The sequence below is a fragment of the Phocoena phocoena genome, chromosome 20 (genome assembly GCF_963924675.1).
Source record: "Phocoena phocoena chromosome 20, mPhoPho1.1, whole genome shotgun sequence".
NCBI lineage: Eukaryota > Metazoa > Chordata > Mammalia > Artiodactyla > Phocoenidae > Phocoena > Phocoena phocoena.
Window position 1 is genome coordinate 32,821,000 of NC_089238.1, and position 13,381 is coordinate 32,834,380.

The 13,381-nt window shown below is 42.8% G+C and overlaps 1 protein-coding gene across 2 annotated transcripts; it reads left to right on the forward strand.

The window, feature by feature from the left end:
* Positions 1–1,558: 1,558 nt before the first annotated feature.
* On the forward strand, positions 1,559–9,644 carry GINS3 (GINS complex subunit 3). Of its 2 annotated transcripts, XM_065899365.1 has the most exons (3): positions 1,559–1,744; positions 8,811–9,044; positions 9,414–9,644. In XM_065899365.1, the coding sequence occupies exons 1-3, from the start codon at positions 1,559–1,561 to the stop codon at positions 9,642–9,644; spliced, it is 651 nt and encodes a 216-aa protein (XP_065755437.1). The 2 variants fall into 2 exon arrangements, with proteins under 2 accessions (XP_065755437.1, XP_065755439.1); XM_065899367.1 differs by lacking the exon at positions 8,811–9,044.
* Positions 9,645–13,381: the final 3,737 nt, after the last annotated feature.

Genomic DNA, 13,381 nt, shown 5'->3' on the forward strand with positions numbered 1-13,381 from the left:
CCCCACTGCTTCTGGTTTTGACGATGCCCAGGATTTAACTTATATTGGTCACTGAGTGATGACACAGAGTGGTCAGTGCCACTGAAAGACGTTTTATTGCTCCCAAGGGAAGGGGGCACATCATGCCATGCAGGGCCACACAGGGAAGTACCAGGGTCAGTCAGGAGGCACAAGGAGCAAGGGGAGAATATGGCCCAGAACCTTTACTGTGGTTTCTGTGGGAAGAAATGGGTGAGGCAGAGTAGGCAAGTCTGAACAAACTTAGGAGTGGATAGTTTGAATAAGGTTGGTCTCTTAGTTGTCCAGTTCTTGGCCCTGGGGTGATTTAGGGCAGGGGAAATATTGGCTTGGTATGTGGGAGTTAGATAAAGGAAGTGGTTGGGATATGGGCTTTGGATCAGTTGCTTTGTACATGGCAGGCAGGTTCATAGGCAAGTTGTTTGTTACTCTAGGAATTAGCTCACCCTGGGAGGAACAGTTCCCTCGGGGCTGCAAGGCCCCAAGATGTCAAAGCATCATAAAATACACAACACAAAAAACATGGTGAACACACATTCCTTTCCTAGGAACCCTCTGCTCACAGCTCTAGTCGCCCCAGAAAATGTCCTTCTTTATGAAATAAGTTCTGTAGTGCCTCTCTCAACACTCTGCCACCACCCACGCCCCTGAGCCCCCAAGTCTGGTACCTGTAACATGACCCCTTCCCTGTCCCTGTGGCACTGACACAGGCACCCAATCTACAGAGTGGCTGGCCACCTATGACCAATGTGCCTGCCTCAAAGAGATGAACTGGGCCGATCAGATTCCCTCTTTTAAGGATTTAAAATAAAAGCCACAAAAGGAGATGGCCACTTGATGTTAAGGTGAACCGGGGGGCCCTGAAGTAGACTCAGGGCCTTTGCAAGCCACGTGTGCTGTGCTCCACCCTTCCTGCCACTCTACAGCTCCTCCAAAATACTACAAATAGTCCATAATAACTATCTGGAGCTAGTGCTAGAGTTTTGTTTTGTTTTGAATGTTTCTTTCAAGTACCAAGATTAACAGATATTCACAGAGATTGACAAACTGTAGTAAACAGGTCAGAACGGATCAAGCCTGGGAGAGAGGGTGCAGTGATCTTTTTTTAAGCCCCCAAACGTTTTGCAAAGTGTTTTAAATTTCATATAAACGTTTAAAGGACCACATAAAGACGATCCAGTGCAAATGCATCTTGCAGTTTCAGAGGCATTTCCAGCTGCTTTTTAAAGTTCTCACACTGGGCTACAGAGCTGCAAAAAATCTCCAGGCAGATCCACCTACTGCTTCCCCTCCCTTGGGTAGCGCTGAACCAAATCCGCAGACTTTGTCGATTGCTTCTGCCTGGGCAGATCCGCCTGGATCGACTGCTCTTGTCTGGCCCGTCCCCGGGCGCGGTAAAAGCGTTTGAATCCAGCCTGGTGGCCGCAGCGACATCCTCAACCCTCACAGTCCTGACCGGCCTCAGCCGCCTCCTCTTTCTTTTACATCCCTGACTCTCCCGAATCACAAGAGTGGAAACGGAGAAGCTCAAGCCGCCGCCATGTCCGAGGCTTATTTCCGGGTGGAGTCGGGTGCGCTGGGGCCTGAGGAGAACTTTCTTTCCTTGGACGACATCCTGATGTCCCACGAGAAGCTCCCGGTGCGCACAGAGATCCCTATGCCGCGCCTCGGCACTTTCTTCCTAGACCGGAGCGGAGGGTCCGAGGCTGACAACGCAATCCCTCAGGTAAGCGATCCGGTCCGGAAAGACTACAACTCCCGATAGGCCTTGCGGGCTTGGGGGGCGCCGCGTCGCCGGGCGCGCTGCCTCTGGGATCTGTAGTTTTACGGGGAGGCAGGGCCGTGCGTTAAGGAGTCTTGTCCGCTGGTCCCCCGCCGACCTAGGCTTCAACACCCCTACGGAAAGTAAATTTATACTGCGTCGTCAGGCTCCCTGCAGCACGGATTTCATTTTTGAAACTATCCATATTCAGCAGTGTCTTTTCACCCCTACGTGTGTTGATGCTTAAGGATTGGCGCCTACGGAATACTTGAGGACCAGGGTTCTGATCACTTTAGCCTTAGAACACAACAGTTTGGGGTTGTATAGAGTAGATTTTGTCTGGGAACCGCAGATTGCTAGATTCATTCCTGCGTAATGAAGACGGTATCAGCAACCATCTCCTGAGGGCTTTAGTGTAGGCATGGATGGGGTGGGGGGAGTATACTTTTCCATCTATTACCCCTTTAGTCCTTCAACAACCCTATAGTTATGTGATGTTACATATAAGGAAATTGAAGCCCAGAAAGTTTGGGCCAGGGTCTCATTGTAAGTGGTGAGCTGGGATTCGAACCTAGGACTGCAGGACTTCAAATTCGAGTTTGTCCCAGGAACATGGCTTGTAATGGTTATTTTTGATTTCCTATTTAACCTAAGTTTTGTTTAGAAGGGTGGTTTTGTTTGGTCTCTTTTGAGTTAATTTTTTGTCAAAGTAAGGCATATGCAGAGTTTAAAAAGTTAAATGGTACCGAAAGATTTATAACAAAAAGTAGCAGGTTCTGCCTTGCTTCCCTCATGCCCCTTTCCATTTCCACAGGATCTCTCTACTTTTTTCAGTTTCTTCAAAATTCACCTCCGTATTTCTAAATAATGTTCTTACATTTATCTTGATTTTTTTTTTTTTTTGCGGTACGCGGTCCTCTCACCGCTGTGGCCTCTCCCGTTGCGGAGCACAGGCTCCGGACGCACAGGCTCAGCGGCCATGGCTCACGGGCCCAGACGCTCCGCGGCATGTGGGATCCTCCCGGACATGGGCACGAACCCGTGTCCCCTGCATCGGCAGGCGGACCCCCAACCACTGCGCCACCAGGGAAGACCCTTAAATTTATCTTAATTTTTAAAAAAAATTTAGACATTATTTATTGACTTTCCATTATAGTAGTTAAGGATTTAGTTCTCTTACACACTGATATACAGATGTATCGTCCATATTTTATTCATATTTCCTTCGTTTTTACTTAATGTCCTTTTTCTGTTCCAGGATCCCATCCAGGACACCACATTGCATTTAGTAATCATGTGTCCTTAGGCTCCTCTTGGCTTTGACAGTTTATCAGACTTTCCTTGTTTTTAATGACCATGAATTTTGTGGAGTGCTGGCCAGGTATTTTGTTGAGAATGTTCCTCATTTGGGATTTGTCTGATGGTTTTCTTACGATTAGACTGTGTTCGGAGGAGGAAGACCACAGAGGTAAAAGTGCCGTTTTTACCACATCGTATCAAGGGTACATGCCATCAGCATGACTTATGTTGATAGATACCTTGATCACTTGATCGAGGTGGGGTTTGTCAGGCTTCTTCTCTGTAAAGTTACTCTTTTTTTCCACCTTTTTTCTCTCTGGAAGGAAGTCATTATGTGCAGCCATACTTAAGGAGTGGTGAGTTGTGCTCCACTTCTTTGAGGCACAGTGTCTGCGTAAATTATTTGGGATTCTTCTGCATGGGAGATTTGTGTTGGAAGGTTTTTAATGACATTTAATTTCATTCATAGACACAGGACTATCAGATTTTCTTTTCTTGTTTTACTCTTGGTACCTTGTTTTTTCCCCCTAGGAACTTGACTATTTCATCTAAATTGTCAAATACAGTGTTATAATGTTCAAATATCCTTTTACTATCTTTTAAACATCTGTACAGTTATAGCTGTGTCCTGATTTTTATTCTTTTTAAAAAAATAAATAAATTTATTTATTTATTTTGGCTGTGTTGGGTTTTTGTTGCTGCGCACCAGCTTTCTCTAGTTGTGGCGAGTGGAGGCTACTCTTCATTGCGGTGCATGGGCTTCTTATTGCAGTGGCTTCTCTTGTTGAGGAGCACAGGCTCTAGGTGCGCGGGCTTCAGTAGTTGTGGTGTGCTGGCTCAGTAATTGTGGCACACGGGCTTAGCTGCTTCGCGGCATGTGGGATCTTACCGGACCAGGACTCGATCCCATGTTCCCCTGCATTGGCAGGCAGATTCTTAACCACTGTGCCACCAGGGAAGTCCCCTGATTTTTATTCTTGATATGGAGAAATTATGATGTCTTTCTTAATTAGTCTTACTAGGAGTTTATCACTTGTGTTAGTCTTTTCAAAGAACTAAGTAATGGCTCTGTCAACTTTCTCATTTGTACTTTTATTTTTAGGTCATTAAATTATTATCTTAATTGGTTCTTTCCTTCTACTTTCTTCAGACTTGATTTTCTTTGTTCTCTTCCACCCAGTCACATTTTGAGATGGGTTACCTAGGTCATTGATTTTTCAACTTTCCTTTTTACATTTTTAGCTGTGCATTTCCTCTAGCTTTAACTAGATTTCACAAGTTTTAATTTGATTTTCTGATTTCCGTTGTGAATTCTTCTTTGACTCATGGATTATTTGTAAGACTGGTGCTTAGGTTCAAACACTTGGGGATTTTACTATGTACACTTTTGGGTTTTGATTTCTGGCTTAGTTACACAGTGGCAGAGAACATAGTCTGAATGATTTCAGTTATTTGAAGGTTAACGCTTGCTTTAAACCCCAGCATGAGATAATCTAACCCTTCTATATATGCTTGAAAAGCTCTATATTGTGAAGTAATGGTCTGCAATACATAATTTATATCTGTAAATTAAGTCAAGTTTGTTATTTGTTTTGTTGAGATCGTCTATATTCTTACAGTTTTTTTGTGTTTGCTACTTCTCATTTATCTAAAGAGATATGTTAATGTCTCCCACAATGATTATAGGTTTGTCAGTTGCTCTTTTTAATTCTGTTAATTTAGATAGTATTTATATTCTTCTTGTGGGTTTAATGACCCTTTTATTATTGTCACATGTCCCTCTATCTCTAGTAATGCTTCTTTCTTTTGATTACTGTTTGCATAACTTTTTTCCATCCTTCTATTTTCAACCTTTATATGTCTTTATATTTATGGTATGACTCTTTTAAGTGGCATATAGTTGGGGGTTTTTTGTTTGGTTTGACAATTTTTTTTATTGGTATATTTAATGAATTTACATTTATTTAATTATTGATTTATTTGTGTTTATTTTTACCTTCCTACTATTTTCTTTATGTTCCATCTGTTTTAGTTTCCTTTTTCTTTTTTGACTTCTTGTGTATTAATCAAATTTTTGTTATCCATTTTCCTTTTTATTATTTATTCTTCTGTTATTTTAGTGGCTACCTTAAATATTACACAATCATTTTTGACTACCAAAAATGTTATATGAATTACTACTTTCATCACTTCACAGTCAGTGCTAGAATCTAAGAACATTTTTTTTTTTTTTTTTTTTGCAGTACATGGGCCTCTCACTGTTGTGGCCTCTCCCGTTGCGGAGCACAGGCTCCGGACGCGCAGGCTCAGCGACCGTGGCTCACGGGCTTAGCCGCTCCGCGGCATGTGGGATCCTCCCAAACCAGGGCACGAACCCGTGTCCCTGTATTGGCAGGCAGACTCTCAACCACTGTGCCACCAGGGAATCCCTAATAACATTTTAACTCCATTTTCTCCCTCTTTTCTTTTATGTTATTGTTGTATTGTAATTTGACTCGTTTTAAATCCTATAAAACATTATTGTCATTTATTGTTATTTTTATATTTACACACTTATTTACTCTTTCCATTACTCTTTTTTTTTTTCCTTCCTACATTTCCATATTTCTTGCTGGGGTCATTTTCATTCTTCCTTCTTGATTTCTTTACTCTGGGTCTTCTAGTGATAGATTCTCCATTTCTGTCTGTACAAGGGGTCCTGAAGACCAACGTTGGGTTCGATGATTCACTAAGAGGACCCACAGGACTCATCAGATAGTCATGCTTGTGTTTAAATTTTAATACAGTAAAAGGATAAGAGCAAAATCAGCAAAGGGAAAGGGTGCATGAGATGAAGTTTGCAGGAAACTAGACACAAGTTTCCAAGAGTCCTGTCCCAGTGGAGTCATGTAGGACACACTTAATCCAGTAATGAACTGTGACAACATGTGTGAAATATTGTCTACCAGGGAAGCTCATTAGAGACTCAGTACCCAAGTTTTTACTGGGGGAAGTTTACATAGGCACTCTCTACCTAGAACATACCAAGATTCCAGACTCCAAGAAGGAAAGCAGGGGTTCAGCATAAGCCACATTGTTTGTACAAACAGTGTAGGTGTGGGCTTCCCTAGTGGCGTAGTGTTGAGAGTCCACCTGCCGTTGCAGGGGACACAGGTTCGTGCCCCGGTCCGGGAAGATCCCACGTGCCGCGGAGCGGCTGGGTCCATGAGCCATGACCGTTGAGCCTGTGTGTCCAGAGCCTGTGCTCTGCAACGGGAGAGGCCACAACAGTGAGAGGCCCTCGTACTGCAAAAGCAAACAAAAAACAAAAGCAGTGTAGGCATATTGAGGCACTCTTATCAGTCCCAGGAATGGTGGGAACTCTCCTGAAACCCAAATTCCCAGATACCAACCAAGGTCATCCTTACAAGCAGGCCTTTCTAAGGAGAGCAGTCTCAGGCTGCTGTGTTAACTTTTTAGTGCACACTTTCTCTCTGGAAATGCCTTTATTTCACCTTTGCTTTTAAAGGATATTTTCACTCGGTATAGAATTTTAGTAAGCAGTTATTTTCTACCAGCACTTTGTAGTAGGCTTTAACTCTTATTGTTTCTTCTTTAAAGGCAATATATTCCTCACCTCCACTAATAGCTGCTTTTGTCTCTGTCTTTGTTTTTCAGCAATTTGAGTAAGATGTGCCTCGTTGAAGTCTTATTACTATTCTTCTTGGTATTCATAATGTTCCTTGAATCTGTGATTTTTATATTCCTTTTGATTTTGGAAAATTCGTGGCCATTATCTCCAGATATTTCTTTTGCCTCAATCTATCCCTCCTCCCCTTCTGGGATTCAAATTACATGTATGTTAGACTTTTTTTTTTTTTTTTTAACCATATTCCATATGCCTCTTAGGCTCTTTTTTCTATTTTCTCTCCATGTTTTAGTCTGGTTATTTTCTACTGATCTTTTTTCCAATTGATGATCCTCACTTCTGTCTATGTTATATCTGGTAAAACTGTTAAATTTGACTTAATCTAGTGAGTTCTTCAGGTCAATGATTGCATTTTTCAGCTCTGGAATTTCCATTTGATTTTTTATTTATTTTAAAGTCAGAGCCTAATTACTGTTGATATTTAGTTCCAAATATTGGACTTTACTTTTCTCTCTTCTTTCTTGGATCTTGACCCCTCATGTCCTGGCTGCTTGGGCAGCTTTGAACCAAATATTTTTATCCCCAGCCCTGTGAAGTTTACCAAAAGCTCTGCTCACCCACCCCTCAAAGCCACCCCCACCTTTAACAGCAATTCTCCTCTGTGAGAGTTTGTGCCTTTGTTGCCTCCTTAACCCAGTTACGCTTGCCTTTTTCTTTTTTGGATGTTTCTCTTAACTTCTTGCATTCAAGATTATGAAACTTTGCTGTGGGCCCTGCCCTCCCTTCTCCTCCTCCTGTTCACCCTGGTGGTGTGTGGGTGAGGTGCGGGGGGGGGGGACCCACAAATATATATCAGCCCAACAGCCCTAAGTCTCCTCCTTTATTATTAGGAAACAAAACAACACCAACAAAAAGTGGCATTTTGAGTGTGAACAACACTGTCATATGAGTTAGTTGAAGTTTTTTTTTTGTACTGTGTCCTCAAATTTAATGGAGTAATGTGTCTTGTATATATAAAAAGAAAATCTCTAAAAAAAAGTCAGAGAAAGACAAATACTGTATGATTTTACTTATATATGGAGTCTAAAAAACAAAACAGGTGAACAAACATAACAAAATGGAAACAGCCTCGCAGATACAGAGAACAAACCAGTAGATGGTTGTTAGAGGGGAGGGAGGGGCAGGAGGAGTGAAATAGGTGAGGGAGATTAAAAGGTACAAACTTAATTACAAAATAAATGAGGCACAGGGATAAAGTGTTTGTTTGTTTTTTTTTTTTAAAAGTGGAGTCCATATGATCTTAATGGAGAACGTTTTTCAGATTCTCATTGGGATATTAAAATGCTAGCTAAATTTCTAGCTGTTTTATATAGAGCTGATTGCTTCAATTTGTAGCTTCTGCAAATTTTTAACTGCCTGTTTTTAGGAGTATAAATGTTACTTTTTTGCAGACCTTTGAGGTAAAAACAGGCCCTTGCATATGCTATTCTTATCTATGTTCATTTTAATGTTTCTGCAGCTTGCACTGCAGAAACTGCTTGCATCGTGGCCACCTCATCTATTTACTAATTCTGTTAAGGCTTTAAAAAATAGAGACATTTACCTTTTCTGTCATCTTTAAAGCTGCGTAGTGGGCTGGGGAGGGGCTGTAGCCTGAGCTCAGGCTGACCCTATTTTTCTTTATATTCCCCAGCACCTAGAGAGGTGCTTGGCACATAGTAGGTAGTCAGTCAGTGCATATGTGGAATAGATGTTGAATCTTCAAAGGAAGTAGAAATGTTTACTATATCTCTGAAGTATCTGCAATTGGACAGTTTTTATTTATGTTAGATAGAAAACTTTCCCTTTGTGCCACATTTTTGTTCTCGACTTTGTTTTTGGTATATAAATCCTTTTTCTCTCTCCATTCCATCATGACATAAAACTTCAGCCCACACAGTTCACTTCTTCAAGTCACAGCTGTATCTTCTGTATTTGACAGTTATGCCCCTAAAGAGAACAGGCAGTATTGATATTCCCTCAGGCCATGTGCATTTCCTTTTTGTCACACACATTTCCTGCTATGTTACTTGTTTTTAAAACCTACAATCCTGTGCGATACAGGGCTCAAAGCTTGAACTCCCCTTGTGGCTGGCAAAAGGACTTTTTGACAACAAGCGCCGGATCCTTTCTGTGGAACTTCCCAAAATCTACCAGGAGGGTTGGAGGACCGTGTTCAGTGCAGATGCCAACGTGGTGGACCTCCACAAAATGGGGCCACATTTCTACGGGTTCGGCTCCCAACTCCTGCATTTTGACAGTCCAGAGAACACAGACATCTCCCAGTCTCTCCTGCAGGCAAGTTATTGACGTGAAAACCTATGGCATTGCACATGTCTCAGGAGCCAGCCGTGGCAGCCACCAGATGTTACTCTTACCCGGGGAGTGTATGATTTATACAATCAGTTTCTTGTTATTCCGGGTCAGCCTACAATTAGACTGTGTTTGCTGATTATATATACATGTAAATATGGCTTGTCTGTCGCTCTTCATATTTGCTTGCTAAGAGTTGGGACCAACAGGAAGTCCTGGAAATAAGATACTTGATTACAGGTGGCAGAGGAGACGCAGACCTCCTTCTAAGTCCTAAACCAGATTCTTGCCTTTCATGCCATTTAAATGTTCAGGGATTAAAATGTATCTGATTTCTGTCTCTCGCTTCTTCAGACGTTTGTTGGACGTTTCCGCCGCATCATGGACTCCTCCCAGAATGCTTACAACGAAGACACTTCGGCACTGGTAGCCAGGCTAGATGAGATGGAGAGAGGCTTGTTTCAAACAGGGCAGAAAGGACTGAATGACTTTCAGTATTGGGAGAAGGGGCAGGCCTCTCAGATCACAGCTTCCAACCTGGTTCAGAACTACACGAAGAGAAAATTCACTGACATGGAAGACTGAAGGCCAGAAGAACACAGAATTGCTCCCTGTAGACTTATCCCTCTGTGTGTCCTTGATAGGAGCCTAGTTGACCTTGTATAGGGCCAGAATCATGTCCCATCTTGTGACTTATTCCCAGCAGCACTGTCGGGAGTGCTACCATCTGGTGGGGAAACAGCATGCTGGAGGATGTCCCTGGCCCTATAAGTCTTCCAGGACTATCCCACCTGCTGACCCACAGACCAGACCTACTTAGCCCAGGAACCCACAGCCAAAGAGAAACCAAAGTCCTTCATAAATAAGGATCATGAATGCATATATCGCAATAGAGTTGGAACTGGGATTCCTCATGCCTGGGAGTTTGGACAGCCTTAGATATCCAGTTTCACTAGCTCCAAAGGACGGGTACAAATGGGCCTTCCTAACCTGTTCACAAAATGTCCTCTTGAGCTTAATTGCCTCATCTTCCTCATGGTTGCACAAAGGACAGTACTCCCAGGATGCTGACTCGACTTATAAATATCTCCTGCCACCTGCCTATGGGGAGTTACCCAGTTTCAAAAAACAGTTGCCAAGAATAAGGAAGGAGGGCTTCCCTGGTGGCACAGTGGTTGAGAGTCCGCCTGCCGATGCAGGGGACACGGGTTCATGCCCTGGTCTGGGAAGATCCCACATGCCACGGAGCGGCTAGGCCTGTGAGCCATGGCCGCTGAGCCTGCGCGTCCGGAGCCTGTGCTCCGCAGCGGGAGAGGCCACAACAGTGAGAGGCCCGCATACCGCAAAAAAAAAAAAAAAAAGAATAAGGAAGGAAAATGGAAAGCCCCGTGAGTGGCAAGGCTTTTACTAAAGAGAAGACATTGCTTTCCTCTTCTGTGAGGAGGGCTTCATGAACTGGACTTCACGCCTAGGCGGGAAATGGTTAAACTGAGCTTGTTTTTGCCTCTAGATCTTTAGAGCCCCCCCCCCCCCCCCCCCCCCGCACAGTTATTCCATGCTCTCCCTAGGAAAGCTGTCAGGGAGTTGTTTGGAATCGCAAAGTAGTTGTTAGAGGGTGTTAACCAGCCCTTATTACATTGAAATCAGGGCTGCAGGGTTGCTGGTTATGAAGAGCCCTGTTTGAGAAGCTTAGCATGGCAGATGTGAGTGGGCAGGAGACCTCGGTCATGGTTTTCTACTCTTCAGTAAGTTTTGCAATATTATTATATAACAGATTCCTGACCAGGTACTGAGACTCTGTTTAAGCAACCACGAAACTCTTTCCCTGGAGATCAAGGAGGAAACCTCAGGCAGAGTAGGAAACAGCATCCCTGGGACCCACTGGACTTTTTGAAGGGCAGTTATCACCACACCATGGGTCCCCTTCCAACTTCCCACAACTAGTGAAAATTGCCTTTGTCACTGGAAATTACAGTGGGATTTGGGTCTCCAGATTGTACAGACGTCTTGATGCAAACTTAGAATGTCAGAAATATTTTTTAAATGCCTGTTTTAAGATGGAGCTGATGTTTTTATAATTTGATTTTGGTGCTAAATAAATGATCCACTTTGCACATGAATACATTCTGTACATGTACTATTTCTGTAACTCGAGTACTACAGATGATCAGGCAAAGCTAACAGAAAATTTTGTCTTTGATAGTATTTGACAATAATGCCCCAATAAATCCATGTTTTAGCAACTGCTCTTTTGTTTGCACAATACTCATAACTATGGGGGACATTCTCCATAGGGATGGGCTGTGTCCTTGAAAAGAGGGACTTCCATTGCTGTCACAGCATTTACATATAGTCAGGGGCCCAGAGATAATTCATAGTCAGTGAGAAAAACATATTTTTTAATTTTTGGATTCACAGACAGCTTTGTTTTTAAAGTCAATCCTAAGGCTGCTGCCGGTTTTTTTTCTTATTAAAAAAATTTTGGCTCAGAGGCATATACCAAGAATATGTGGGTACGCACGTGTAGAATTTATTCCATTTTAAATTTTGAACAAATTATATTACAGGGAGCTTCCGAAGCCCATCTCCAATTACAGATTTGCCTTCGAGGCTGTCAGTTACTAACCCTCTCCCCAGCAACCTTCCCCCAAATCAGTCTCTTGGTCCCTTCAAAGAAGTGAATTTTTCAAAATAAGTCAACAAATTGGCTCAGCTACCGTATCACTCTTAAAAACAAGGGGGAATGTGTGCTCTTTCCCCTTAAAGGCTCTGTTCCCAGGTAACTCTGGTCTTAATTACATACAAAAGACCTCACTGTCTTCAGGCTTTTTCCCTGTGGTACAAGTTGGGCTGCCGAGAGGAAGGGCCAAGGCTTTGCTTTCCCAGGTCATTTCCTCCACTCTCCTGACCTCTGCGTTTTGGATGGCTCCATGGTCTGTCCTCGGATCTCTTCTAGCCATTCTGACTCCCTCCAGTGTCAAGTTTTAAATACCACCATCTATACGTTGATGACTCCCAAATTCCATCTCCAGCCAGACCTCCCTTCAACTCCAGACTTGCAGCCAACCACCTGCTTGACATTCCACTTCAACATCTGACCCCACGGGGCTGAAACTGAGGCCCTAATCTTACTCTCACAGTCTCCTCCTATCATCTTTCTCATCTCTGTTTTTGACAACTACATCCTTCCCTACTGCTCAGGACAGAAACGTAGGAGTCCTCCTTGGCCGTCTTTCTCATATCTTTTGGGTCAACCTTCAAGTCATTGGCAGAACATGCCTGCCTCTTCCCCACCTCCACTCCTGTCCGGGATGGTTGAGGTCACCTCCCAACTCCTTCCCTGCATTCATTCACCCTTCCCCGCCTTCAGACTCTTCTCACCAGAGCGGCCACAGTGGTCTTGTTCAAAAATAAATCAGATCTTATTACTTCTCTGCTTAAAACCCTCCCTTGTCAGAAAAAGGCCCCTCTGCCATACCAGCACCATTTGTTAAAAAGTCCATCCTTACCCCAGTGATTTGGTATTGAATTTTCTTACTGCTTCCACAGCAGAAGTAATTTGTTCCTTATTTTAAGCAAAAATTTCACCTAGCCTAAGAGATTTCTGAACATTTTATAGAGCTTGTTAATCTCTGAGCACCACTGGACCTGAGAAGTTTCTGGACTACTGTGTCTGAGGTAGTGAAATTGGAATGCAGAAATATTGAGCAGCTCACTCAAGTTCATACAGAAGTCAAGTCCTGTTCTGAGTCTTTCGGTTCCACCAGCCTTCAAGAAATTCCAGGAGAGCTTTTCATCTTTACACCATCTGGGACAATGGTGCTTAAGTGAAAATATAATATTTTACACTGATCTTGGCAAAAGAAAATAATTGCAGAGGCCGTACGTACATTTCTGAAAGTAGGTACCTTTGTGTTCAAGAGAAAAATCTATACTTGAAGTAACTTGTGGCACAAAATATAGGATAGATGCTTAAACTATAAGAATTACTCCAAGAACCTTAATTTCAACAGTCCTTATCTAATATAGTTAAAATGAAAATCTTAATATTGATTACACATAGAAAGTTATTTATTTTTACATCTTTATTGGAGTATAATTGCTTTACAATGGTTAGTTTCTGCTTTATAACAAAGTGAATCAGTTATACATATATGTATCTCCTCCTGCATCTCCCTCCCTCCCACCCTCCCTATCCCACCCCTCCAGGTGGTCACAAAGCACCAAGCTGATCTCCCTGTGCTATGCGGCTGCTTCCCACTAGCTATCTATTTTACGTTTGGTAGTGTATATATGTCCATGCCTCTCTCTCGCCTCGTCAC

Coding starts and splice junctions, on each gene's coding strand:
- GINS3 (XM_065899365.1), top strand. CDS start 1,559: ATGTCCGAGGCTTATTTCCGGGTGGAGTCGGGTGCGCTGGGGCCTGAG. Junction 1,745..8,810: donor CTGACAACGCAATCCCTCAG/GTAAGCGATCCG, acceptor TGTGCGATACAG/GGCTCAAAGCTTGAACTCCC. Junction 9,045..9,413: donor TCTCCCAGTCTCTCCTGCAG/GCAAGTTATTGA, acceptor TCGCTTCTTCAG/ACGTTTGTTGGACGTTTCCG.